Below are 25,598 nucleotides of genomic sequence, written 5' to 3'. Positions count from 1 at the left end.
GGTGAGTAATTAATGACAAAATTTTCATTTTTGGGTGAACTAACCCTTTAACCAATTAATAGGTTTTTACTGTAGCATTTTTACAGGCTTTTACCGTTAAAATCACAGTCATTTTAATCTTTGTTATTATATGCCCTTCATTTTTTGTTACTATATGTGCCTTGTACGTGAAAAGATGTTTCACAGATTATGGATGTGAATGTCAGATAAAAGGAATTTCATCCAGGCTTGTAGTGCAGTTTTCATCCAGCCATTTATACAACATTTTATTGTATATTTATTTATTTTTATATATATATTTATTTTTTCGATATTATTATATATTTTATATATTATTTGTAGGTTGTTAATCTGTTGTGATAACAGTGATATTTTACATCCATTTACAATAACATGTCATTAAGACCAAATTTGTGATCATATGAATTTAATCATAACATCAGTAATGTCAACTTTTATGAGTAATGCATCTCCACTTTTATTGTTTTGTGCTCAGTTCATTTTTTGTGTTGTCACACTGAAATGATGCTGTATTTGCAGAACTGCCAGTTTAATACAGCCGGCGACCACTGTGAGCGATGTATGGAGGGTTATTACGGCAGTGCTGTTATGAGAACCTGTTGTATGTGTCCGTGTCCCTTAGCAGACCCATCCAACAGGTACGATGTCATCTAATCAATAAAAAAATACATACATGACAGATTCGCTTTTGTTAAAGCAGAAAAACATAACTTAATTCATGTACAATTAATAAAATTTTTATTGTTTAAATATTTTATTGAGTATTGTTTTTATTGTTTAATTATTTTATTGCTTATTTAATTTTTTTAAATTAATTAAAATATTGTTTATTAATATTTTATGCAGTTTTGCAGTGGGATGTCTCAGGGTTGGAGATGAGTTTGAGTGTTTGTGCAAACCTGGTTACGCTGGAGTTCGATGTGAAAGGTGTCTTTAAAAAATATATAAATATATATACACACATTTATATGTGATTGAAATAATTTCATTAAAACACACAAAAGTTTGCATGAATGTTTTTAAGAAATTCACTCATTTTAGGTGTGCGCTTGGATACTATGGCAATCCTTTAGTGAAAAGAGGAAGTTGTCAGCCGTGTGACTGTGACCACGGTTATGTATGTGACCCGCTAACAGGTGGTAAGTGTCACAGACGTAGTGCAGAGATCTCCGAGATCACTCAATGAAGAAGATGCAAAAATCCAAGGTCCTTTATTTAAATTCACCAACATAAACGCAGTAAATCACAGGAGAAATACTTCTACACTACTATTAGATAATGACCTTCAATACCAGACCCCGACTAACGAGAAACTAAAGACTTAGAGCAACCAAACAAGAACTAAACAAGCAGCACCTTAACAGAGTACTCAATCAATTAGTAGCTATAGAAACTAAACAGGCAATGAACAAATGGAAGCATGAACTAATTACCAAACTAGAAAACTGCTCACAGTACTAAAATTGCTAACAGTGCAGGGAGCCAAGTTGGTGCCAGTAGCTCAGGGAGACAGGGAGGTGCTGGAATAGGTGTCTCGGAGATGGCCTCTTTGGCTGTGCCTGGAAGAGCGGGAGGCTCTGGAACAATCCCCATGACTGTATCGCAGAAGACGGGGGCATCATAACAGGGAACGGTCCCCTAAATGTAATGAGGAGGCTAGTGATAACCATAGTGACCGCAAAGAGTGAGCAGGGTGAGCTTGAGATCCAATCAGCCTCCGTGGCTGAGACGAGGGACTTAGAAGCACAGGAGATACTGATGGCCTCCTTGGCTGAGATGCAGAAGACTGGAATACAGGGAATCAGGACAGCCACGTCAGCCGTCAGGGTATAGCCCCACCCTAAAAAATTTTTTGTGGAAATTGCGGGTATGTGTGCAGTCCAAACACACATTATAGCCACTGCTGTTATAGTCAGAGCCAAGGTAATTTCGTTTTCAACGATTGCAGGTTCCGCAAGCACAATGACCACTGAGCCAGCTCGGAACTGAGCTCTGGGGATGAAGCAAACTTGGGACTCTGATCAGGGGCTGGAGCCTGTACTGGACTCTGGTCAGGGGCTGGAGCCGATGTGTGAGTGGCCCAGACACACACAAATGCTAGTGCCATTATGGACAGTCTAATGCTCTCCTGGCCGAGTTCTGGGGCTGGAGCGAACTCTGGAGTACTTTCTGGAGCGGACTCAGGGGCTGGAGTCATGGAGGACCGTCTCCTTTTCCTGCTTCTCCTCCTTTGGGCTGAGGTTTTAACAGTCTCAGGACTGGGCTGACACTCTGGAGTAAATTTGTGGGCTGGAGTGGACTCTGGAGTGGACTTACGGGCTGGAGTGGACTCAGGCCTTGGGATATTTGCTGATCGTGCTGACATCAGCAGTGGATCCACCACACAGGATGCTAGTCCCTTCCACCCCAAGATGGATCTGGTGGCAGGCATGATGGCTGAAGTCTCTAGTTTGTTCGCCATGATGTGACAAGGCATGATGTACACTGTGGAATTGCAGGGTTCCTCGTCAGCAATTCCCACTGTAAATGGGGAGCCACTCAACAATAGGGCATATTCCAAGTATTGAGCTAGGGTCCAGGTTGAGTCACCCCCTGGCATCAGCCAGCTAAAATTAAGAGTCCAGGACACTCCAAAAACAAACCATAAGTTGAACGTCATCCCATGTAGACATATGGAGTCTACATAAGACTCCACTGGACATCCATCTTGATAAACGGAGCATAGTTTCTCCTCTACACTGCTCACTTCTATTAGGTAATCCATACCTTACAATTCCTTGATGGTCTGGTATTCTGTCACAGATGTAGTGCAGAGATAAGCACTCAATGAAGAAGATGCAAAAATCCAAGGTCCTTTATTTAAATTCACCAACATAAACGCAGTAGATTACAGGAGAAATACTTCTACAATACTATTCGAAAATGACCTTCAATACCAGACCCCGACTAAGGAGAAACTGAAGACATAAACAGAGCAAACAAACAAGAACTAAACAAGCAGTACCTTAACAGAGTACTCAATCAATTAGTAGCTATAGAAACTAAACAGGCAATGGGAGCATGAACTAAATACCAAACTAGAAAACTGCTCACAGTACTAAAATAAACAAGACAAGACAAGAAAACAGATCAAAAACAGAGCCAAACAAGCACACACAAACTCAGAATGTGACAGTAAGCAAGCTCTCCTGATTTACATAATAATAATAATCATATAAAATTTAGACTGGTTAAAAAATAAATAAAAAAATAAAAATATTTTAATTAATGTTTTGAAGACGCTGAAATTCACATTTCTTTGTTCTTATAGATTGTTTTGAGGCCGATGACCCGGATACTGGCAACTGCCTCGGTTTGTTCCTCAAAAAATTCTTAAAAATTGTGTGAAAAATATTTCATAATATTGTTGGCCTATATATTCCTGCATGGGGCCTCAGGGCTGTTTGTATATTTCAGTAATCATGTGATATTTATTCATAGGCATTGTGACAATGAATGACAGGGTTGATTAGGTTTGACTTACTCCGGTCTTTTTCCTGTTAGAGTGCGATACCTGCGTCATTAAGTTAATGGATGATCTTGATGCGATGGATGATGAGTTCTCCAAACTGAAGACTCAACTCGAGTTTTATAGTCGAAATGCTACTTCACACACAGGACTGGAAAAACTTGAAGATGCAATTGCTGGTACAAAGGTCTCTACAAGAATCTTCCACACCAACACTTTGGAATGACATTGAAACACCAAGTATTTCAACACATCGGGGTTTTTTTGACAATCATTTTCGCTTCTTTAGGTTTTGGTCCATAAGTACTCTAAATCTGTCTTCGCATTGAAACCAAAGGTTTTGGAGCTTGAATCTGATCTTGAAAGTATCATAGATGACCTCACTGTTCTCAATGACAAGGTACCGTTACTGTTTATGGTAGTTTATCTTCATGTAGTACATAAAATGGAGCATGAAATCCATTGTCGTCATTACCTGACCTAGAATTACAAGAACAACTTGTGTTTGTTTCAACAGGCAATTGAGATGTTCTGTACTGCAGGTCAGTTGTTAAAGACTCTGGACCAAACCTATCAAAGAGGGGACAACCTGCGATCTGAGAGTGTGAAACTCTTACGAAAGATACAAGGTGAACCCACTAGATCCGGCTGAGATTTTAAAGCCAATTTCTTCTTGAAATGTCTTTCTCCATCTTGCTCACCAGTTGCACTTTTCCATCTTGACCCACATAGAGTTCTTGGAAGAGTTGAAGCGATCCAACCACACAGGTGGGAACACAGAGGAGGCCACCAGGATGATAAAAGAAGCCCAATGGATGCTGGTGAAGATGCGAAGACAAAGCTGTAGGGTTCAGAGAGAACTGGCTAACGAGGAGCTCAGAAAAGCACGAACACGTGGGTCAATTGCTTCTGAATCAGATCAATTAAAACATGGTTGCATAATCTTGGAGGGCCAACGTCCTGCAGAGTTTATCTCTAACTTGTCCCAACCCAGCTGCATGTTTCCAGTGGAAGACCTTGAGTAGCTGAGTAGCTTGCACCAGTGCAAAACCTCATTTGGCGTTAAAAAACCAGTGTCAGGATTTACTAAAGACACGCAGTGGGAAATCAGCGATGAAAAGGCGTGGACACATTTATTTTTGCGACTCACCTTATTGAATATGCATTTGTAGGAGTTTCCCTTTCGATCTGTAAATTTATGGGAGGAGAGTTTTAAAATAAATCACGCAATGCAATTTACTAAGATTTGCACTCGTCAATTCACTGATATTTGTGGCATTATATAACACCCCCCATAAAAAGCATGTCTGTAAGCAGGCGGTAATTTGTGCTGCTCTTAGTAGATTGTGCTGGTCATTATGGAAATGAGATGTTACATCTGTGTTCTTTTATGTGCACCGTGTCAGTAAATCACCCACAGAATTTTCCACTCCCATTGGCGCTTTAATGGAATTGCACTCTAACGCTAATTTGCCCTGTTTAGTGAATCTGGCACTTAGATGGGTTTTATTTGGGCTGGAGCTAAACTCTGCTGGACATTCATCCTCCAGGAGCCAGAATGGACAACCCTAAATTAGGACTTTGTTTTAGGATCCTTAGTAGTAACCAAGCTCCTTCACGGTTTCAAGCGTGCTTGTTTCTCTTACAGTACTTAACCTCATCTTGAATGACCTGATGGTTCCTCTGAATGGCTCCTTGGTAGTGACTGATCATATTAGACAAAAACTCATGGATCAGGCAGAAGATCTTAAAGATATACAAGAGGCGCTTATAGATGCACAGCTTGATGTGATCAAGGCCAATGCTGTGAATAAACTCAACGAGGAACTGCTGAGAAATATTTTGGTAATCAAATAATAATACTTGGCGACTGTCCTCAGTGCTGTAAAACAGTGGTTTTCAAACTTTTTTGACCAACTTTGAGAACCACTCTTGTATAAGATTCTTTATTTGTTCACACCTTCATTGATTGTTTGTTCAACAGAAACAGTTAAAGGTATTGAGGAAAAATCAGGGAAATATCATGGCCAATGTGAACATGACCAGAGAGACACTAAAAGAGACTTCGGATTTCCAGAAAATGATGGCTGACCTAACAAAGGTGACAAATAATGATATTCTTTTGTAAAACGTTCACTAGTTTGGATACTTACCTTTTGTTCTCTGCCAGGAAATGACTCATCTAGCAGCTTTGATTGACGGAGCAAAAAACGAACTAGAAGCAAAACTTGAGCTGCTCGCCAATGCAACCGCTAAGGCGGGAATTGTGAGACAGGCTGAGGAGCATGCGCAGGAACTTATGAAGCTGGCTATGGACTTTCAAATGTAAGTCCTCTAAAGATCCTGAAACTATATTTTTTGTTTTTCATGACATTTTAATGACTGAATGTGTCTTGTAGGTTCATACGGAGCATCACCAATTCAACCGCTGTTCAGAAAGCAATCGAAGCCATCAAAGCATTTACAGATGTCATTGATGCCATAAAGGAGGCGGAAGCTGCCGCCAAACACGCTAAAGAAGTGGCAGACCAGGCTTTTGAGGTATAAGTGATGATAAATGGTCGATATTAAAATATTATAATATTTTGTCAAAATTAAACTCAAAAATCAATTTTAAATGCTACAATTGAATTTAGTCATCATGACATTATAATGTACAGTATGAAAAAAGTATATTGATTTTTTTAAAATTACATTTTAAAGTTTTAATAAATTATTACAAATCTAGTTTTTCTTCCTAAATCAAACTTACTCTGTTTCTTTGAATTTCATGTCCCAGGATGTGCAAGGACAAGATCTACAAAATAAAGCCAATGATTTGAAAAACTTTGCAAATACTCTGCTGGTGAAGGCCAAGGAAGCAGAGATACAGCTAGAAGGTTGCCATTGTCACATTTAATGCAACTGCAGCAAACCGTAAAATAGCATCCAGAGCAATAGAGCACAGTCGCAGGACTTCAACGTCACCACCATTTATCTTTTTAAATCGTTTATTTATAAAAAGATTAGAATAGTTTGGAAGAGCGCAATCACAATGAGGCTGTAAAAGCAGACTAGTGAGTAGATGAGCTTACTGACTTCAGGACAATGGAACCCGAAGTGCTAAAATACGAACTCGTTTCCAGGGTGTAGCCTGGAACCAAACAAAATCAACTAGAAATCATATGAATTCATGGGTTTTTCACAGGCATGTTGTGCTGTTTAGTAACAAAATTCTCATCTACAGATGTCACGCAAAAATGTGAAGCTTACAAGAACCTGATCCAGCAGGCCAAAGACAAACAGAACACCCTGAAGCAAGTCTTGCAAGATGTATTGGAGAGGATGAACAACATCAAAAGGGGTGAGAAGCTCATTTCGCTCAAACATTTTTCCACAATAAATATCATCATGGTCTTGTCAGATGAACACTTGAGTGGTTTGGTTTTTTAGATGATATTCGTGTCCTCATCAACCAAGCCAAGGAAGGTGCTGCAGATGTGAACGCCACAGCAGGCGATGCAATAACCAGAATTCAAAACATCAGTGAAGAACTTGCCAAAATCAAGATTTCCTCTCAAGATTCAAACCTGAACAACTTACTTGATGGTGTCAACAAAACATGTCAGTCTCCTCAATTCTTCTTTCCAGAGACCTTGAGTTGATATAATGCACATTATTCAGAGTTCAGAGATATCTGTCAAACATAGTATGAGCATACAAGTCTCTATCCTGGTTTCTTTAATTCGGGGGAACATCACTGAATGCTAAATCCTCATAATCTTTTACAGTGACAGAACTGGATCAGTCTTTCCCTTCACTGATTGACAAACTAAACGAAGTGGAGAACCAAAGCGAGCACATGCCTAGTCCAGCCAACATCTCCAACAGCATCCAGAAAATCAAAGACTTGATCGAACAGACCAGAGACGCGGCCAACAGGGTGAGTTCTCATGCAAGCAGAGGAGATGTTTCTCCAGCCGCCTCCAGATGTTTATCTCCTTGCTTCTCTCTTACGTTTCTAGATCAGGGGGCCGATCTTGTTTTCTGGTGATGCTCACATTGAACTTCGACCTCCTAAAGACCTAGAAGACTTCCGAACCTTTACTGCTCTCAATCTTACTCTGCACCAACCAAAAGCTCGAGGCGATGGAAGACGTAGACGCCAACTGGGTGTTGAAGACAACCAGTTTGTTTTTTATCTTGGAAATAAGCATGTGAGGAGGACTTTGATTACTTCATTTATTAGGGATGCATCAATGTATATGTAGTGCATTGTTTTACTTGTAGCTCTCATAATCAACAGACAGTCAGGGGTTTCATTGGCCTGGTTGTGAAGAATGGTGTCCTGTTTTGTGTCTACAAAGTGGGTGGCCGTTTTTATGAGATAAAGACCAGCGAAATCACCAAGTCCAACAATGACAAAGCTTTTATGGATAGGGTGGATTTCCGCAGGTAAACTCCATTTGTCATTGTAGATCTCCACAGATTACATACACTTGCATTTCTGAAAACCATTTGTGCCTTTTTTAATTCCCAAATCAGAGTTTATCAAGATGCGCAGGTCATGTACACAGAGACTTTCACTTCAACTGAACCCAAAGTGCTGCCGCCCATGATTAATAAGCCTAGCGACATGAATGGATTGCTTGATCTGGATCCCAATGAGGTTGTCTTATATGTAGGTGGATACCCAGAAGATTTTGAGGTAAATAAGTCAACAAAAGAGTTGAAAAATAACTATTTCAACTATACCTTCTTCCCAGTTCTCAGGCTTTTTTCCTGTTTTTTTTTTTTGTCAAACTATGCATTTACGATTTAAAAAAATTGTTTTCCCCTCTCTATATATTCTGAATTTGGCCTTCTAGCCACCTGAAGAGCTTCGGTACCCAGGATACAAGGGTTGTATTGAATTTTCTACGTTAAATGATCGTATCCTTGGCTTGTACAACTTTCAGCGTGCCATCAACATCACAAAAACTGACATGTGTCAGAGGTACTTGATAATGTTATCGTAAGCCATCAGACATTGGTTTTCTTACAGATGAGGTCTTGATCTCTACTTCAAAGTTTGGAGTCATTGTTCCTATATTCCATCCCTAGGGGAAAAGTCCACATGTTGGGGGATTATTTCGATGGCACAGGTTACGGAAAGGTTGCTGTATCACGTGGGAACTCTCTTATTAAGTTCTTTGTTAGGAGTCATCAAATGGATGCAGTGCTTTTTTATGTGGGAAGCGAGGTAAAGACTTACGAAAGATTTGATTCACATTACCAAGTTTAACACATCATACACCAAAATCTAGCATTTCAATCCAGCTATTAAAAAATGACACAATAGTTTCTTGATGCTTCATGTCAGAAGATTTGAATTTAAGTGTTTTTTTACAGACCTCGCACTTCTTAGTTACATTTGAAGGAGGCTATATTGTTTTGAAAGGAAAAAACAATTACACAAACATTTTTGAAAAGTCAAAATTAAAAGTATTTCCCCTAGTAAGTAACTATTTCCATAACTATTTTCTTAATTTTTTTAATATTAATATATTATTGCTTATTATATTCCTATGTCAATACATCATATCCCATTTCTTCCTATAGACAAACTTGATCCATATCAGAATGATTCTGAATGAAGATAGACCAGCAACAATAACTGTCACAGACAACATCAACATTTTTTTTGGAAACGTCAAAGGGTTTTTTGAGGAGGCCTACATCGGGGGTGTTCCAGCTGCAGTCCGGGAAAAGTACTTTTATCATCTTTTATATTTGTTTGTGCACTTCTTCAGCTTTGCATGATTATGGTTAAGGAGGACAGAGGAAAAAGTGACCCAGACATGTTTTCATAATATTATATTTTTCTGCCTCCAGATATAATATTGTTCTTCCACCACTTAGAGGATGTGTCAATAACGTCCATGTAGATGTCACTGCTTCTTTTACAGAGGAAGTTGGAATCGTCCGAGGTTGTCCAAATCCTTTACTGGTAAGACAGTTTCGGTGTATTACTTGGCGATATTTGTGTATCAGGAGAAAATTAATCTGAACTGTTTCTGGTTGCTTGTTTTCAGGGTTCCCGAGAGGCTACTTTTAAATTTGGGAGTTCTCTCTCTCTGTCACCTCCTGTTAACGATACAGACTCAGGGACAATGGTTTCACTTGGATTTAAGATATCCCAGGAGAATGTTTCATCCTTAATACTGACTGGTGGAATGGTTAGTTGATCAAGAACAATTTTTTTTCCATATAAAGGGTTCTGAGTTGGCTATATTGGTTTTGATGCTTCTAATTTTAACCTCTATTATAATAGTTATATATTTATTTAATGTTACTTATGTTATATATTTATTTAATAATTATATAGGCCCTATTAATATATTTTTATATTTAGATATTTAATTTCAAGAAAATAGAGAAAAAAATTAAGAGATTTTTTTATGTTTTCCTTTGGTTTTCAGAATAATGAGTTTTTGCTGTCTTTGAATGACGGCTATGTTGAAATGAGTGACAATAAGAAAAAATTAACATCCACAAACCAATGCGAAACTGGAAAATGGCATTACATAACAGCCTACAGAAGTGGAGCGGGGTAAGATGAACATTTTATATGAAAATAACGTGCAAAGATGCATTTCAACACTTCATGCTGAACTTTTCCCATCAGGATGCAGCTAAACGTTGACAACACAGATATTGGAAATCCACCACCACCATCATCATCAACCACATTCACTGAACTTGGGGAAAATGTGATTTTAGGGGATGGTTTATTTGAAGGCTGTTTGAGGAACCTGTATATACGGAGGTTTGATGTTATGATTTGCTTTATTGTGTTATCATAACTTATAACAGGATTAAGCCACTCATAATAGCCTTATGGTTCAGTCTACAGACCGAATACATTCCGGCCGACTTGAGCAGATTCAATCAGACTGGAAATGTATCTCTGGGATTTTGTAAAGCAGAGCGCCCCCCTCTGGACTCTACTAAGAAGCGTGCCAGACATGCTGGAATTACATTCAACAGCGATTCGGTATTTCACATTATCAAACTCTGTATTAAAGGTGCAGTTTGGATGCACTAAACAAATGATTAGTGACATTATCAGGAAAGGAGATGATGAGAAAAGCACTCAAAATGGAAGATGTGAGGCAAATGTACATTTTTATGGAGGTTTCACTAGTGCATTTACTGTAAATCGGCTTTTATAGCTACACTAGTGTTTTTTTTCTGCATAAAGCAGGACCATCTTATGGTGGCCGCCATGTTGTGATCACATGACTAGCAGAACTATACTCATTTTACTGTAGCACCCCCTATTATTTCAGTTGCAAAATAAGTTAAGGTAGACTTGCCTATGAATAGAGTATTTTTTACAATGCCAACTGAAAAGTTTTGTTCTTGCATAAAACGGCCTCCACACCACTAGATGTCAGTATTGAGTACAAGACTGTGTCAGTGAAACGTTAAGAGAAAAATATAGTGCACCTTTTAGTGATGGGAAGTTCGGTTCTTTTCCGCGAACCGGTTCTTTCGGACAGTTCGAGAACGAGAACCGCTCCAGCAGTGGGCATGTACGTTCGTTATCCGGCTGCTCTGCTCGTGTTCATCTTCAGTTCTCTCTTCACAGCAGTTCAGTCAGTGTACTGTTTGAGTAAATAAATTACTCCGGGATATTGGTTTATTTCGACTCAGAGGGAGTGTCAGCCATGTTAAAAAAGTGAATAACTTAAGTAATTTGTGGATTAATGCTTACTGGAGACGCGAACCGTTTCAAACGATTCAGTCCGATTTGGTGAACTGGTTCAACCGGTTCACTAAGAAGAACCGGTTAAATCGAACGATTCGTTCGCGAACCGGACATCACTAGCACCTTTAAACATTGTGCACTTAAATTATTAAACAAATACATATTTTAAGTGTAAATAGTTAAATAGTTCGCCCAAAAATGAAATTTCTGTCAGTAATTACTCACCCTCGTGTCGTTCCAAAGCTGTAAAACCTTGGTTCATCTTCGAAACACAAATTAAGATATTTTTGATGAAATCCGAGAGCTTTCTGACCCTACATAGACAGCAACGCAACTGACATGTTCAAGGCCCAGAAAGTTAGTTAGGACATCGTTAAAATATTCCATGTGACATCAATGGTTCAACCGTAATTTTATGCAGCTTCGAGAATACTTTTTTGTGCACAAAGAAAACAAAAATAATGACTTTTCAAAAATTCTCTTTTGTGTCACGCTGTACATAAAACAGTCTTCGTAAACATGTCTGAGAATTTTTTGCCCAGCCTTACTTACTCGAACCAAAATATATAGACCAGGGGTGGCAAACTCCGGTCCTGGAGAGCCGAGTTCAGCTCCAACCCTAATTAAAACCTAATTAAAACTCGCTTCCTAGTAACCGTTCAGACCTTGATTAGTTCGTTCAGATGTGTTTGATTAGGGTTGAAGCAAAACTCTGCAGGGCTGCAGCTCTCCAGGACCGACGTTCGCCACCCCTGATATAGACCATGAACTAAGAGAGATGTACCGTCTCTTCTATGCCAGCTCCTGCATTAGCAGCACCACACGGATGTGTCATGGTACTCTCGTGAACGTGCGTCGAAGACTGACACAGAAGAGAAGATACTGTTGAATAAAGTCTTTTTTTTCTTTGAGCACAAAAAGTATTCTCATAGCTTTAACATTAAGGTTGAACCACTGATGTTGCATGGACTATTTTATTTTACATGGGCCTAGAATGTGGTTGAAATAATCTACATCGTCAAATTCCTGAGAATGAGAGCTTTCTTGTGATATATGACTTGACTTTTTTGTGAAAAATATATAAAATACACATTCTTCATAAAAATAATTCGCAACGGTTAGGCGGAAATTTGTGTGTGGGACGAATACATTTCTAAGCTTAATTTTACTGCTTTATGAATATAAAAACCAAAAGGAATGGTATTCTTTGTAAAGAAGACACTCCAAGCTTTCAAATGAACCCATATATGGGCTGATACCATATAAGGAAGGCTATGTAAATGAAGCATAAACATTTTTAACGCCATTTTGGACCCGTATCCGGGTCCGCAGAGTTTAACTGGTTTTAAGTGAACTAACCCTTTAACATGTTGACATTTCTTGCTAACAATCACTAAGATTATTTTCTAAATGTTGCCATAGAAGAAGACAGTGGGTCTCATTCACTAAGCTTATTTGAAATCTGCATACAAACATATTTTCGAACAAATCATGATTCATTGGTAATTTTGTACTAAAATTTAAAATTGAATATGTCATTTGTTATACTCTTATGTTTTGCTGTTTTTAAAAGGGAAGATCTAAACAAGGCTGTAGAAACCCAAAGTCCGTCAAAAACACCTACCACCTTGGTTCCAACAGCCAAATGCAGTTTAAAATAGATCCAGAGAAGCTCAATAACAGGTAAATGGTGTCAATTACATATTAATACTTCATTTTGTAGCACATTTACGAGATCTTCCTTTTCCTACAGGCTGCATTTCTCCCTAGATGTCCGTACCAAATCATCTGAAGGACTTTTACTCCATGTCTCAGGGAAATATGGCGTTCCTCTTGTGATCTTGTATTTGGATAAAGGAAAAGTCAAACTCTCTGTTGGGGCAGATGAATTAATCTCCTCTCAGAAGATAAATGATGGTGACTGGCACAATGTATGTAGCAAAAGTAAAATGTTGTGTTTCCGTAACTGTGTTTCCAAAATCCCAAGTTTTAATTTATGTTGTGCATACAGATCAAGTCCAGCATGAAGCAACACAACTTTCATCTAGTGGTGGATGGCGTTCAAACACCCGATGGACATTCGTTGAAAGGATTCACACATGATCTGCAGTCTCCTGTCTATGTGGGACACGGAAAATTTCAGATGCTTCACAAAACACAAGTATGAACGTGTAACTTCCCTATTTCAGCATGTTGCTGAACCACAAGTCTTCTGTTCTGTTAAAGTTGCATAACACTTTTTTTCTCAGGAAAAAGTGCCTCAGAAGAGTATAATCGGATGCATTCAAGACATCAGGGTTTCTAAGGTTCTCCTTGTGGATCCAGCTGTCAGTCGTGGGGTTACACCCTGCTTCAAAGGCGTGACAGAGAAGGGGGCCTATTTTGCTGGAAATGGCGCACATTTGGTCTTAGGTTTAGCCTTTTATGTTTTTACATGTGTTTAGTGACAGAAAAAGACATTCAGAAAATTAATTCAATGTTTTTGTTTGGCAGAAAAGCACCTTATCTTTGGTTCTACATACAACCTGGCTTTTGAATTTCGACCCAGGAACCTCACCGGCCTAGTCTTCCACAAAATTGATAACCGTGGACGGACACTCACTCTGTTTCTCAAGAAAGGAAAGGTGAATGAAAATATGGTTTAAGAATATTTTTAGCATTCTTTGAGATATAACACTGTATTTTGGCTATATATTATTGGTAAAAACGGGATTTGAAAGGAAGATAAGACCAAAAAGAAGCTATGCAAGTATGCAGAATGCTAATGCTTAGCAAGCATACAATTGTGTTGTACATACTAAACATGCTGTTGTGCTTTTTCACTTTATCCTTCTCGCACACTCTCAGGAAATAGCGTACTTTTGCGTTGAAAAATCAAGTGGATTAAAGGGATAGTTCACCCAAAAATTTAAATTCTGTCATAAATTACTCGCCCTCATGTTGTTCCAAACTGGTAAGACCTTTGTTGATCTTCAGAACACAAATTAAGATATTTTTTTGAAATCCGAAAGTTTTCTGACCCTCCATAGACAGCAACACGACTACCATTTTCAAGACCCAGAAAGGCAGGAAGGTAGGTAAGGACATCTTTAAAATAGTCCATGTGACATCAATGGTTCAATTTTATGAAGCTACGAGAATACTTTTTGTGCGCAAAGAAAACAAAAATAACAACATTATTCAACAATTTCTTCTCTTCCATGGGTGCGTTTCCTGTACAACGACGTAACTCACTGATTAACCACCACAGTACGATGCATTGTTGTGGAAACTAACAAGCCAGTCACGACTGTTTCCCGAACACGGTCACATCTCCGTCGTTTGAACCACATTAGTTCAACAATTTAGCCTTTGTTAATGACGTCACACGCATGTGGTGGAGTAATAACTTCTGCTAATTAATTGATTTGAGATTTCTGAGATGCTGCTGTGTTCAACATGGCACCTGATGACTAATTTACTATGTTTTGTTCCCTGTCATTTTGCTTTATTTGATGTTTGATTCATCGTGGGTTCCCTCTTACGTCATACTTCAGGGTTCCCTTAGGCATTTATGCGTATGCGCATTCTTCAAAAACGGCGCTTATTGAGGACGCGCTAAAATATATAGATTAAAATGATATATATTTAAATAGAATGGAAGATATAGATTGTACTGCATGTTAGCTTGCTTATTGTGCCCAAAAGCATAATTTATTTAAGTCCATATGTCTTACTAACAAGAAACTATGCTTCTAAACACAGGCCGAGAGCTGTAGTTCCTACCACGTAAGTTTGCGACGCTGTTTGCAAATGTTCGGTTGAACTATGGTTTCGGGAAACACCGAATCGTTGGTACTATGTTGGTAACGACGGAACTTGTGACCATAGTTGGCTAACGATGCTTTTGGGAAACGCACCCATGTCGATTTTTGACACGTGTTCATGAGAGTACCACGACACATGCATGTGGTGCTGCTGACACAGGAGCCGGCCTTCTGTGCTGCGCCTTGTTTTTAATCAGAGGAATGCACACGCATAAAATTATAGTTGAACCACTGATGTCACATGGACTGTTTTAACGATGTCCTTACTGCCTTTCTGGGCTTTGAACATATCAGTTGCGTTGCTATCTATGGAGGGTCAGAAAGCTCTTGGATTTCATACAAATATCTTAATTTGTGTTCCGAAGATGAACAAAGGTCTTACGGGTTTGGAACGACATGAGGCTGAATAATTAATGACAGAATTTTCATTTTTGGGTGAACTGTCCCTTTAACGCTTTGACATTTCTTGCTAACAATCACTAAGATTCTTTTCTAAATGTTGCCATAGAAGAAGACAGTGGGTCTCATTCACTAAGCGTACTTGAATTTTAGTACGAAATTACCAATGAATCATGATTTGTTCGTAAATATGTTTGCATGCAGATTTAAATTTATTGTAACTTATTGTAACAAAAAATATAGGAACTAGGGTTGGGCCGATAGACAATGCCATCATCCTGACAGACGTCAGGATGTTGATCCGGCATCGTGATTCCATCGTGATTCACCCCCTCTCCAGCAATCCGCCGCATCCCAATACCATGTTCGGAAAGGAAATGACGTGTACTACGGAACCACTAAAGGGAATAAATACGAGATGGGAGGGAAAAAATATATTTCAGTGCTTTCTCTCACAATTATATCGTTGGGTAATTATACTATATATAAATTGCAGGCATCATGGAGCCGTTATTAATATGCAGGGCACTGAAACCGCTTTTGAATGCGCTCTCTCTTTTTACTTTCACTTTCGAGATTCGCGATCACACGTACTATATACTACGGAGCGGCAGTACTTACCACACATTGTACAAGATTAGTTTGTCAGTGGTGCTCAGGATCTGCAAATCATTCGCCCATCATCCTTTCATTCACGCTTCGGGCAAAAAGTTATCTTGTGTGTATAAATATAATTATTCACAATATTATTAGTGAACAAGACCTAGTCTGTGCTAATGCATGCTAGCGCCCCTTGTGGCAACACTGAGATTGCACACACTTCGTGTTTGCATTAATATACTTGCATTAAGTACATTTCAGTCCTGTTACTGGACGTTAATTTTATAATTATGTTCAGTATCACATACAGTATGCAATCTGTGTGGATTATGCTTATTAGGTGGTGTTAACAGCGTACAATGGACAGCGCCGCTATGGCACCGCATTGACCCCAACAAGACCCCTCTGTGATGCATTTCACTATGTGACAGGTACTATTTTACTGCTTTTTTCTAATTAAAGTAGATTATAAATGATAATTATTACAACAAATGTGAGGTTTCATTCATTTCAGTGTCCATACGGAGGAAAACTATCGAGCTAAGAGTGGATGAAGTGTCCTCACGGGTGAGACAAAAGTCTGTATACCTTCCTCCATCGCATGAAACGATCTACATCGGTGGCATTTCAGGTAAAGCCAGCTTTGATGTAACAAAAATGCCTCTTTTCTTTCAAGAAAGGCATAATAATTTACATTTCTGTCTCTGTTAATGCAGAGAATCGAAGCGAAGAAGTGGAAATGCAGGCATCTTATGTGGGGTGTTTGAGAAACGTGCGGCTTAATCAAAATCCTATCACATTTGATGGCATAACAAGCATATTTGGCCCCATAAACTCCAAGTGCCCAGCGGAATAATGGAAACAAAAATCAAGCACAGCTCAGCAGACTAATTTTGGAGTTAAACAGTTTGCAAAATACTAATTATGATTGCTTTGGGTAATTGTATTGGAAAGTGACATTAAAAATAGACTTGCACAAATATACATAATGAAAGCACATTTCCTCAATAGTTAGAATTAATGTTAATGAAGCCTCAAATGTAAAAATGTGTATGGAAATAAAAATATATTTTAAATTATTTCATTGTCTGTGCTTCTCCTTGTGGCTCATAGATGTATTTACATAGCTGGTACGTCTGTGCTGTTTGATAAAGACTGAGACTTCTGCCTGCACTTTCATTATTTATTCATAACATGTGCATTAATGTGTGAATAACATGTAGGCTACTTCCTTGTTCAGGCCATGCAGAAAGCTTTCTTCCTAATTTCTTTCCGTCTCTTGTGCTTTCTGCCTTGTGTTATACGCATGAATGCAGTGAAAATGAAACTATTGTACTTATTGGAAACCTCATGACCATCATTCTGATTAATAGAATTGGGTTGAATTTAGGTAAAAGGTTAAATAAATGAAAAAATAAATAATGTAAAAACAAGAAACAGAAAAATATAAATGTTTTTATAGTTCCACACAGTGGAAAATCACTAAGAATTACTAAAAATTGCTCTCGATAAAGTGTTTTATGTTTTTAAATTTTCTTTAAATATTCATGTAAAAGTAACATGGTATCCTAATTTTTGCAAGCAAATCAATTTTTTGAATGAATCATTTGTTTTCTTTCATACACTTACTAACATAATATTTTAACAATTTATGCTATAAACTTCAGTTCAGAAATAGCAGTTTTTAATAAGACTTTTAATAAGAGATAAGACTTAATATTAAGATTTTTTGACTATGAGAACCTGTTTCCGCTACAGAATATAAAAAATCGAAAAAGTAACTATGACTTTTTATCTCGTAATTCTCTCACAATTCAGACTTTTTGAGAAGTGCGAGTATATATACATATATATATATATATATATATATACTCCCAATTGTGAGAAGAAACGTTTGAATTGTAAGATTCAACATGAAAAGTCGTAGCCTAATTAACTTTTAGAATTTTTGTTGCGAAATAAATATTGTGGGATATAAACTCAGAATTTTGAGGGAAAAAAGACTGAACTGTGAGATAAAAAAGTCGCAATGACCTTTTTTTTTACATTTCGTTAATTCCGTGACTTGTGAGTAACTCGTTCAAAAGGTACTCACTTCGCCATCTACTGGCATAGCTAACCAATCGATGAACGAATCTTTTTTGTGAATCGATTCAAAATATTCGACTCACGATGAATCCAAATCCCTACTGCTAAGGCCAGAGAAGCTGCACTGCAGCCTGCAAGGGTTAATGCTGGTAACTTAGTCGATGCCTATTTGGAGGCAAAGCGCATGTTACAGTCAAGAGGAAGCTGTCAAGCTTGTGTTTGAAAGCAGAATCGGCACTGCACCTCAGTGAATGACGAGCGGACACGGGACAATAACGCCACTGCTCTGTTGCTCCTTTAACATTGCGTAACGCGCGATGCTGACATGCAAACAGCCAGCTGATATTTCATAGCTCACGGCGGCCTGATGGAGGGGACGACTGCGGATCTGAAAACATCTTAGCACCGCAGATCGGACACGGAAGGGATCAAACTATATCCGGACGATTTTCTCCAGTGGTCTGCTGTGCGTTGGTGAGGGAAAGATCATTTTATTTCGACGCCGCGCCGGTGGTTGTTTATTCAGCGCGTTTCGCTCGCTCAAAACAGCCCGACTGTTTTCCTGCGGTTTGTTTACAGAAAGGAGTAAACCGAGAGGATGGCAGGCCCTGATTCCCCGCAGCAGCAGGTTGAAGAGAAAGCCGAGCAGATAGATGACACCGAGCTGGCGTTTCAAGGCATCAATATGTTGCTCAATAATGGCTTCAGAGAAAGCGACGAGCTCTTCAGGAGATACCGGTAAAATCAACGTGCATCTATGATTTTAGAGTAATATTATAAAATGGGATTTTTTGTTTGCATAAACGGGAGCCACATAATTCGACCTCGCTGCTTTTATTTCTATGCATTTTCTATAGGCTATGACCACTAAATGGGACATGCCTCAATACAATTTGAACTATAGGCCTATATAACGTTATATATTCTCGTTTTTCTCGGATATAGTTAGTATAAGTGTGTGTTGTCTTTAATTGCCTAACATAAAGTCAAATATTCCTTTATTTACTGCTTATTTTCTGTTTCTGTTGCCATAATTTGGAATGTGTCTCAGTACATTAAAATAGTAACTTTAATATTTTATTATTTATTTGTGACCCTGGACCACAAAACCAGTCATAAGGGTCCATTTTTTTAAATTGAGATTGCTTTCCATTGATGTATGGTTTGTTAGGATAGGACAATATTTGGCCGAAATACAACTATTTGAAAATCTGGAATCTGAGGGTGCAAAAAAATCAAAATATTGAGAAAATTGCATTTAAAGTTGTCCAAATGAAGTTCTTAGCAATGCATGTTAGCCTACTAATCAAAAATTAAATTTAGATTTATTTACGGTAGGAAATTTACAAATTATCTTAATGGAACATTATTTTTAATATCCTAATGATTTTTGGCGACAGTTTTGACCCAGACAATGTATTGTTGGCTATTGCTACAAATATACCCCAGAGACTTAAGACTGGTTTTGTGCTCCAGGGTCTCACACATTTATTTATTTGTTTGTTTGTTTGTAATGAAAAGCATCAGAATGGGTAACTGTTTTACCTCAAATTAGGATTACTTGAGTGCTAGCTATTTTGGGACAAAATGTTGGTTTGAGGGACTAACATATAACTAATTGTTTGATCATTTTTTCTGACAATAACTAAGGTAAGAGGGTTGAATGCATGTGACTGTTAAATGCTTGTTGAATTCATCAATTAAACCGTAAAGCTGAATAAATAAGCTTTCCATTGATGTATGGTTTGTTAGGATAGGACAATATTTGGCCGAAATACAACTATTTGAAAATCTGGAATCTGAGGGTGCAAAAAAATCAAAATATTGAGAAAATCGCATTTAAAGTTGTCCAAATGAAGTTCTTAGCAATGCATGTTAGCCTACTAATCAAAAATTAAATTTAGATTTATTTACGGTAGGAAATTTACAAATTATCTTAATGGAACATTATTTTTAATATCCTAATGATTTTTGGCGACAGTTTTGACCCAGACAATGTATTGTTGGCTATTGCTACAAATATACCCCAGAGACTTAAGACTGGTTTTGTGCTCCAGGGTCTCACACATTTATTTATTTGTTTGTTTGTTTGTAATGAAAAGCATCAGAATGGGTAACTGTTTTACCTCAAATTAGGATTACTTCAGTGCTAGCTATTTTGGGACAAAATGTTGGTTTGAGGGACTAACATATAACTAATTGTTTGATCATTTTTTCTTACAGTAACTAAGGTAAGAGGGTTGAATGCATGTGACTGTTAAATGCTTGTTGAATTAATCAATTAAACCGTAAATACCAGGCTTATTAGTTAAGTAAAAGCAAAAAAATGTTTCTTAAAATAAATATTAGCTGAAATAAAGTATAAGAAAAATTATATAAATATATATAAAAAAAAAAATTACTAAAACTTTAACTAAAATGAAAATGAAAATGGGAATATATAAAAAAAAAATGCACAAACACAAAATATTAATAAAAACTATAATGGTGACTGAATGATACTAAAATAAGGCTGGTAAATATATAAAATAGCTTCAGTTGAATAGATGTATGATTTAAACTTTTGGATGTACTCAAGGTGGAGGAATGGCTTAAAATCCTCATTTTAAGGTTGGATACTGATTTTCTATGTTTAAAACCATGTTACATTAATTGTATGTTGCAAAATAGTTTATCAAACATTTAATTGGTCTCGCAGAGAAAATAATGGGAATTGTACCTTGAATGCTTTACAGAATAAGGACGATTCAGCCAGACCTTCTCGTGAGATCATAGACAACAAATAAGTATAATGATGGGTGCAAAGATGAATGGCTGTTTGTCTGATCATGGGTGCAAACTGTGCACAATAATCTTCATATAAACGCATGGAGATTATATTGTGCATTATATGGGATTAGAGAGATAAAAGTAAAATCCAGTGGAAAGTCTTTTTTTTGGTATCATTTTGACTTGAGTTACAGATGACTAGTAGTAATTAAAATGACATTTTGTTTTCTTTTAAAACACATGTTGCACTAAACTGAAGAAACATGTTACAAATTCATACACGAAGCCTGAGGATTTATATATCAGAAGAAACCACTACTTAAGACATTCTTAAGGATACAGATATTCATGGATATTAAGTTTAATGCTATTAGGAGCTTAGCGCTTTGGCTTTAAATGTGGATAATTCCTTGTTTAATGCGAAATATAATCTTATGAGCAGGCATGCACAGAGTTATGAATCATTCACAATATATATATAAAAAAATTCTGGAATAATTGTTTTTTCAGAGGCTAAACTTGTGTCATAGTGTCATATCCCGTGATTCCCTATTCTGTCCACAGGACCCACAGTCCACTGATGAGCTTCGGTGCCAGTTTTGTCAGTTTCTTGGTAAGTGAACTCAGTTAAATGGTTTTTAGTTCGTACCTCCAGTACGTTTGACACAGGAACAGCTTCCTGGAGAACTGAAAGTGTCTCTGCAGTTCATAAAACTCCTTTTAGGGTTTGAATTTACGTCTGTACTTGCCACTAGCCACCAAGCCAATTTTACCGCTACCCCTTAGAACTTTATTTATTGGGGTAAGTAAACTGTTGTTTAACAGAGACTGCTGGGGAAAACAACACTAATGGCTGTAGTGGTAGCATCAGCTGGGCAGCCCAAGGTGGTTTTCTTGTGTAATTAGTTTGACATCAGCCCATCATTTCTAGTCCATCTCTGTTATCTCTGTTATGTGACACAGTCAGCAAATGCTCTCATTCGCACTTCAGCCGCAGTGCTGTTTCCTGCAGCCCTGCTCTCGTTTCATCCTGGCCATTAATATAAGTGAGACGACAGGAAGTGAAAGATTGGCAAGAAAGAGACGGAATAGAGATGTTTATAATAGCAAATCATTTTCAATATTTTTGTAAGATATTTATCTTTCAAGTGATTTTGTTTTATTTTGATTTTATATTTATTTTATAGGAGAATAGCAAGTGTATTTTACAGAATAGCCATTTTTTAAATATTTTTCTACATTATAGAATATTTTGTTAATAATATTAAAGTTTTATTTATTTATTTTTTCATTTAATAGAAGAGTAGCACGTATTTTTTATTTTAGTCTACATTTTTATTATATTTAATAGAATATTTATTTCCCTAAAGTGAAATTTTATTTTGTGGTTATTTTATTTTATATGACAAAATAAAATATTTTATATTATAAATAAATAAATAAATAAACAAATACAAAAGTATAAATAAAATAAATAACAACAATTTTTATTTAACTTCTGGAAAAATATTCCATAAAAATGTAAAAAACATTTTTTACAAAATGGCTATTCTCCTATAAAATACAATTTCACAACTTGAAAAAAATCTTTAAAAAATGTAAAGATGTAAAGAATAAAATAAAAAACACTTGCTATTCTCCTATAAGATAAAATAAACCATAAAATGTCACTTCAGGGATAAATTATCATTTAAAAATGCAGAATACATTTTAAAAAATGTATTTATTTATTTATTTTTTTTACAAAATGTATTATACATGTAATGTATTATACATTTTTAAAGTATAATTTTTCCCTGAAGTAAAATTGCTTATTTTATTTTCTAGGAGAGATTTTTAACAGCGTCAAGACAAAACAGTTTTGGAGTTTTTAGCAAAAATAAATTATAAAAACATGATATAATTCAGCCATAATATTTCTTGCCATGAAAATAGCCACAGAAGCTGGACTGGAGTTAAACACAAACATTAGAATTATAGGAGAATTTTAAATTATTCTTTTTTTATAGGATTTTTTTTGCCTGAAAGAAAGTTTCATTTTATTTGTATTCATTTAGTTTATTTTATACATTTTTTTTTCATGTTAAATTTCCTTATTTTATTTTATTTTATATTATTTTATTTTATATGAGAAAATACAATATTTTATTTTATAAATAAACAAATAAATAAAAAAGTATAAATAAAATAAAACAAACAAAATAAAATTTAACTTCAGGGAAAAATTATCCTTTAAAAATGCAGAATAAAAAAAATTAAAAAAAGCAAAAAAAAATTCTTTTTATTTTTTAAAAATATGTTTTTATATTTATTCTACATTTTTAAAGGTTATTTATTCCCTGGAGTGAAATTGCTTATTTTATTTTCTAGGAGAATTATTGGAGAATTTTAAATTATTATTTTTTATAGGATTTTAAGGGAAGTTTTATTTTATTGGTATTCATTTTATTTTTTCATTTTAAATTTGCTTATATTTAAAGCATTTTTTCTCCATGAAGTGAAAATGTATTTAATTTTATTTTAGTGCCCATCATGTAATAACAGTAATGTGTGGACCAGCACATAGCACACTGTTTCTGCAGCATACAGAATGTTGACAGTGCCTAGTATGCATGGAATACCCAAAAGGCAAACTGTTTATTCTTGTGTAATAAGTACTGTTTCACATTCTATTTTAAAAAATAGTAGGAGGTGTTCGGTTTAAGCTATGCAGCATGCAGTATACTGTCCAAACGCAGCCTGAGTTTCTCATCAAAAGTTGAGGAACAGAGCTTGTCACAACCTCTTATGTCAAAGCCGGTGGCCCAGGATGTGAATTGTTGGGCACTAGTGTAGTTGCCATGGTTTATCTTTAGCTAATAATAGACACCTTATACTATAAGAATATAGTGTAATATAGAAGATATATAATTACATTGTGCAACAATGATAGCCATTGTTGAGTGTGAAAGGCTCATAGTGCCTTTAGTGCTAGGAACATCTGTTTTCCGTCTGTTCTGTATTTTGCATCTGACTGACTTCAATCATATTACCATTTTTTGCCATGTTTTATGAAGGTTTTATTGTTACGGAAAGGATATCTATTGAGGAACATGCTCATTTAGATATGTGTTTCTTCACTTTTAGTATGAATGTTGAAATGAATGTTGCTTATCTAGGTCAGTCAGTAGTGCTTTAGACTTTTAATCTTATGCTTGTGGGTTCGAATCCCGTGCTACACAGGAATTTTTTCATGTGTGAAACTGTTGGTTTAGACTAAAGCATGTGCTAAATGAATATAAGTAAATATACAGTAACTATACAGGTACAGTTGAGGTCAAAAGTTTACAGTTAGTATTGACCTGAATAAGATATTTCACATAAAAGATACATATAGTCCACAGGAGAAAATAATAGTTGAATTTATAAAAATGACTCAGTTCAAAAGTTTACATTCTTAATATTGTGTTGTTACCTGAATGATCCACAGCTGTGTTTTTTTTTGTTTAGTGATAGTTGTTCATGAGTCCCTTGTTTGTCCTGAACAGTTAAACTGCCTGCTGTTCTTCAGAAAAATCCTTCAGTGAAAACTTTTGAACAGAATTAAGATGTGTACATGTTTCTTATTTTGCCTAAATATCATATTTTTTCATTTAGTACTACCCTTCAGAAGATACAGAAGATACTTGCATGTTTCCCGAAAGACAAAATAAGTTAAATTTACCCTAAACTTCAAATTCTCTTAATGCATGGTTTTTCCATCTGGAGCATCAGTGAATGTTTGAACCTTCTTTATGTGAAATATTTTAGGTCAGTACTAAATAAACAATAACATTCATTTTGTATGATCCCTCTTATTTTTGTAAAATAATTAACATTTAGCAGATTCTGAAAGGGGGATGTAAACTTTTGACCTCAACTGTATGGGGCTGCACCATATATCGAAATAAAATTGAAATTGCAATATGGTTGCGATTTTAAATAAGCAAATATGTGCAAAACTGGTTTCAGAGTGAAGTGCAACACCTGTTCACATTATTTTTTATTAAGTATTTGATTTTTTTGATTTTTACATTACAATAAAATTAAACTTTATTTCATATTTTGTTTGTAATAATCACAATAAAATTGTAGCTTTATTATTTTATAGTCCTATTGAATTGGTCCAGAAAAATATCAAGAGTTTCAGAGTGAAGTGTGGTACTATTCATTTACACGTTATTTTTATTAAATATTTGATTTGTTAAACTTTTACAGAACAATAATATTACAGTACATTTCATTTATTCTTTTGTACTTTAAATAATAATCACAGTAAAATACTATTTTATACATATATATATGTATATAAAACTTTGTTCACCTTATGGTTACTGAAAGACATTTTAGTTGGTTCGTGTGACTGACAACACCCACATTTTTCAAGTTTTTTTCGAAATTGTTCAGCCTTAAAAGAATGGTTCAAACTCCCAAAAGTATAACAATTTTTCAGGTTTTTTGGTATTACTTTTATTTTCCATGCTGATGCATTTCCCAACAAAATCATCCCATTCATTCTAGAATGATACATTCTTTCCAAATATAGCTATTCAACTCATCTGGTTAGATGTGCTTTTCATATATATATATACACACACACACACACACACACACACACACACACATATATATATATATATATATATATATATATATA

The 25,598-nt window shown here is 36.1% G+C and overlaps 2 protein-coding genes across 3 annotated transcripts in view; both read left to right on the top strand.

The window, feature by feature from the left end:
• lama3 (laminin, alpha 3) overlaps positions 1–17,112 on the top strand; it is a 20,291-nt gene extending 3,179 nt beyond the window's left edge. Inside the window, exons 3-38 of the mRNA XM_016462268.1 lie at positions 541–659; positions 868–948; positions 1,063–1,160; positions 3,332–3,373; positions 3,565–3,716; positions 3,819–3,929; positions 4,047–4,158; positions 4,262–4,423; positions 5,178–5,374; positions 5,514–5,630; positions 5,700–5,854; positions 5,929–6,070; positions 6,309–6,408; positions 6,756–6,872; positions 6,962–7,132; positions 7,300–7,451; positions 7,534–7,725; positions 7,815–7,963; positions 8,054–8,216; positions 8,377–8,504; positions 8,612–8,750; positions 8,900–9,004; positions 9,110–9,258; positions 9,383–9,497; positions 9,583–9,726; positions 9,970–10,100; positions 10,176–10,316; positions 10,397–10,544; positions 12,835–12,944; positions 13,015–13,192; positions 13,273–13,422; positions 13,511–13,673; positions 13,755–13,885; positions 16,407–16,497; positions 16,581–16,697; positions 16,783–17,112. Coding sequence (XP_016317754.1) covers positions 541–659; positions 868–948; positions 1,063–1,160; positions 3,332–3,373; positions 3,565–3,716; positions 3,819–3,929; positions 4,047–4,158; positions 4,262–4,423; positions 5,178–5,374; positions 5,514–5,630; positions 5,700–5,854; positions 5,929–6,070; positions 6,309–6,408; positions 6,756–6,872; positions 6,962–7,132; positions 7,300–7,451; positions 7,534–7,725; positions 7,815–7,963; positions 8,054–8,216; positions 8,377–8,504; positions 8,612–8,750; positions 8,900–9,004; positions 9,110–9,258; positions 9,383–9,497; positions 9,583–9,726; positions 9,970–10,100; positions 10,176–10,316; positions 10,397–10,544; positions 12,835–12,944; positions 13,015–13,192; positions 13,273–13,422; positions 13,511–13,673; positions 13,755–13,885; positions 16,407–16,497; positions 16,581–16,697; positions 16,783–16,922 — 4,812 coding nt within the window. The 3' untranslated portion in view covers positions 16,923–17,112. The remainder of the gene's footprint in view (positions 1–540; positions 660–867; positions 949–1,062; positions 1,161–3,331; positions 3,374–3,564; positions 3,717–3,818; positions 3,930–4,046; positions 4,159–4,261; positions 4,424–5,177; positions 5,375–5,513; positions 5,631–5,699; positions 5,855–5,928; positions 6,071–6,308; positions 6,409–6,755; positions 6,873–6,961; positions 7,133–7,299; positions 7,452–7,533; positions 7,726–7,814; positions 7,964–8,053; positions 8,217–8,376; positions 8,505–8,611; positions 8,751–8,899; positions 9,005–9,109; positions 9,259–9,382; positions 9,498–9,582; positions 9,727–9,969; positions 10,101–10,175; positions 10,317–10,396; positions 10,545–12,834; positions 12,945–13,014; positions 13,193–13,272; positions 13,423–13,510; positions 13,674–13,754; positions 13,886–16,406; positions 16,498–16,580; positions 16,698–16,782) is intronic.
• A 1,137-nt stretch (positions 17,113–18,249) lies between these two features.
• LOC107669847 (tetratricopeptide repeat protein 39C-like) overlaps positions 18,250–25,598 on the top strand; it is an 18,895-nt gene continuing 11,546 nt past the window's right edge. The window contains exons 1-3 of one of the 2 annotated variants that reach the window (XM_016462271.1): positions 18,250–18,628; positions 18,734–18,892; positions 21,488–21,536. In XM_016462271.1, the coding sequence (XP_016317757.1) occupies positions 18,753–18,892; positions 21,488–21,536 (189 nt within the window). In that variant the 5' untranslated portion in view covers positions 18,250–18,628; positions 18,734–18,752. Of the gene's footprint in view, positions 18,893–21,487; positions 21,537–25,598 lie in introns of both variants that reach the window. The other variant, XM_016462270.1, reaches the window with a different exon arrangement.

This window comes from Sinocyclocheilus anshuiensis, unplaced genomic scaffold, assembly GCF_001515605.1.
Source record: "Sinocyclocheilus anshuiensis isolate Anshui unplaced genomic scaffold, SAMN03320099.WGS_v1.1 scaffold560, whole genome shotgun sequence".
Taxonomy (NCBI): domain Eukaryota; kingdom Metazoa; phylum Chordata; class Actinopteri; order Cypriniformes; family Cyprinidae; genus Sinocyclocheilus; species Sinocyclocheilus anshuiensis.
This window is presented reverse-complemented; position numbering and strand designations above follow the sequence as displayed.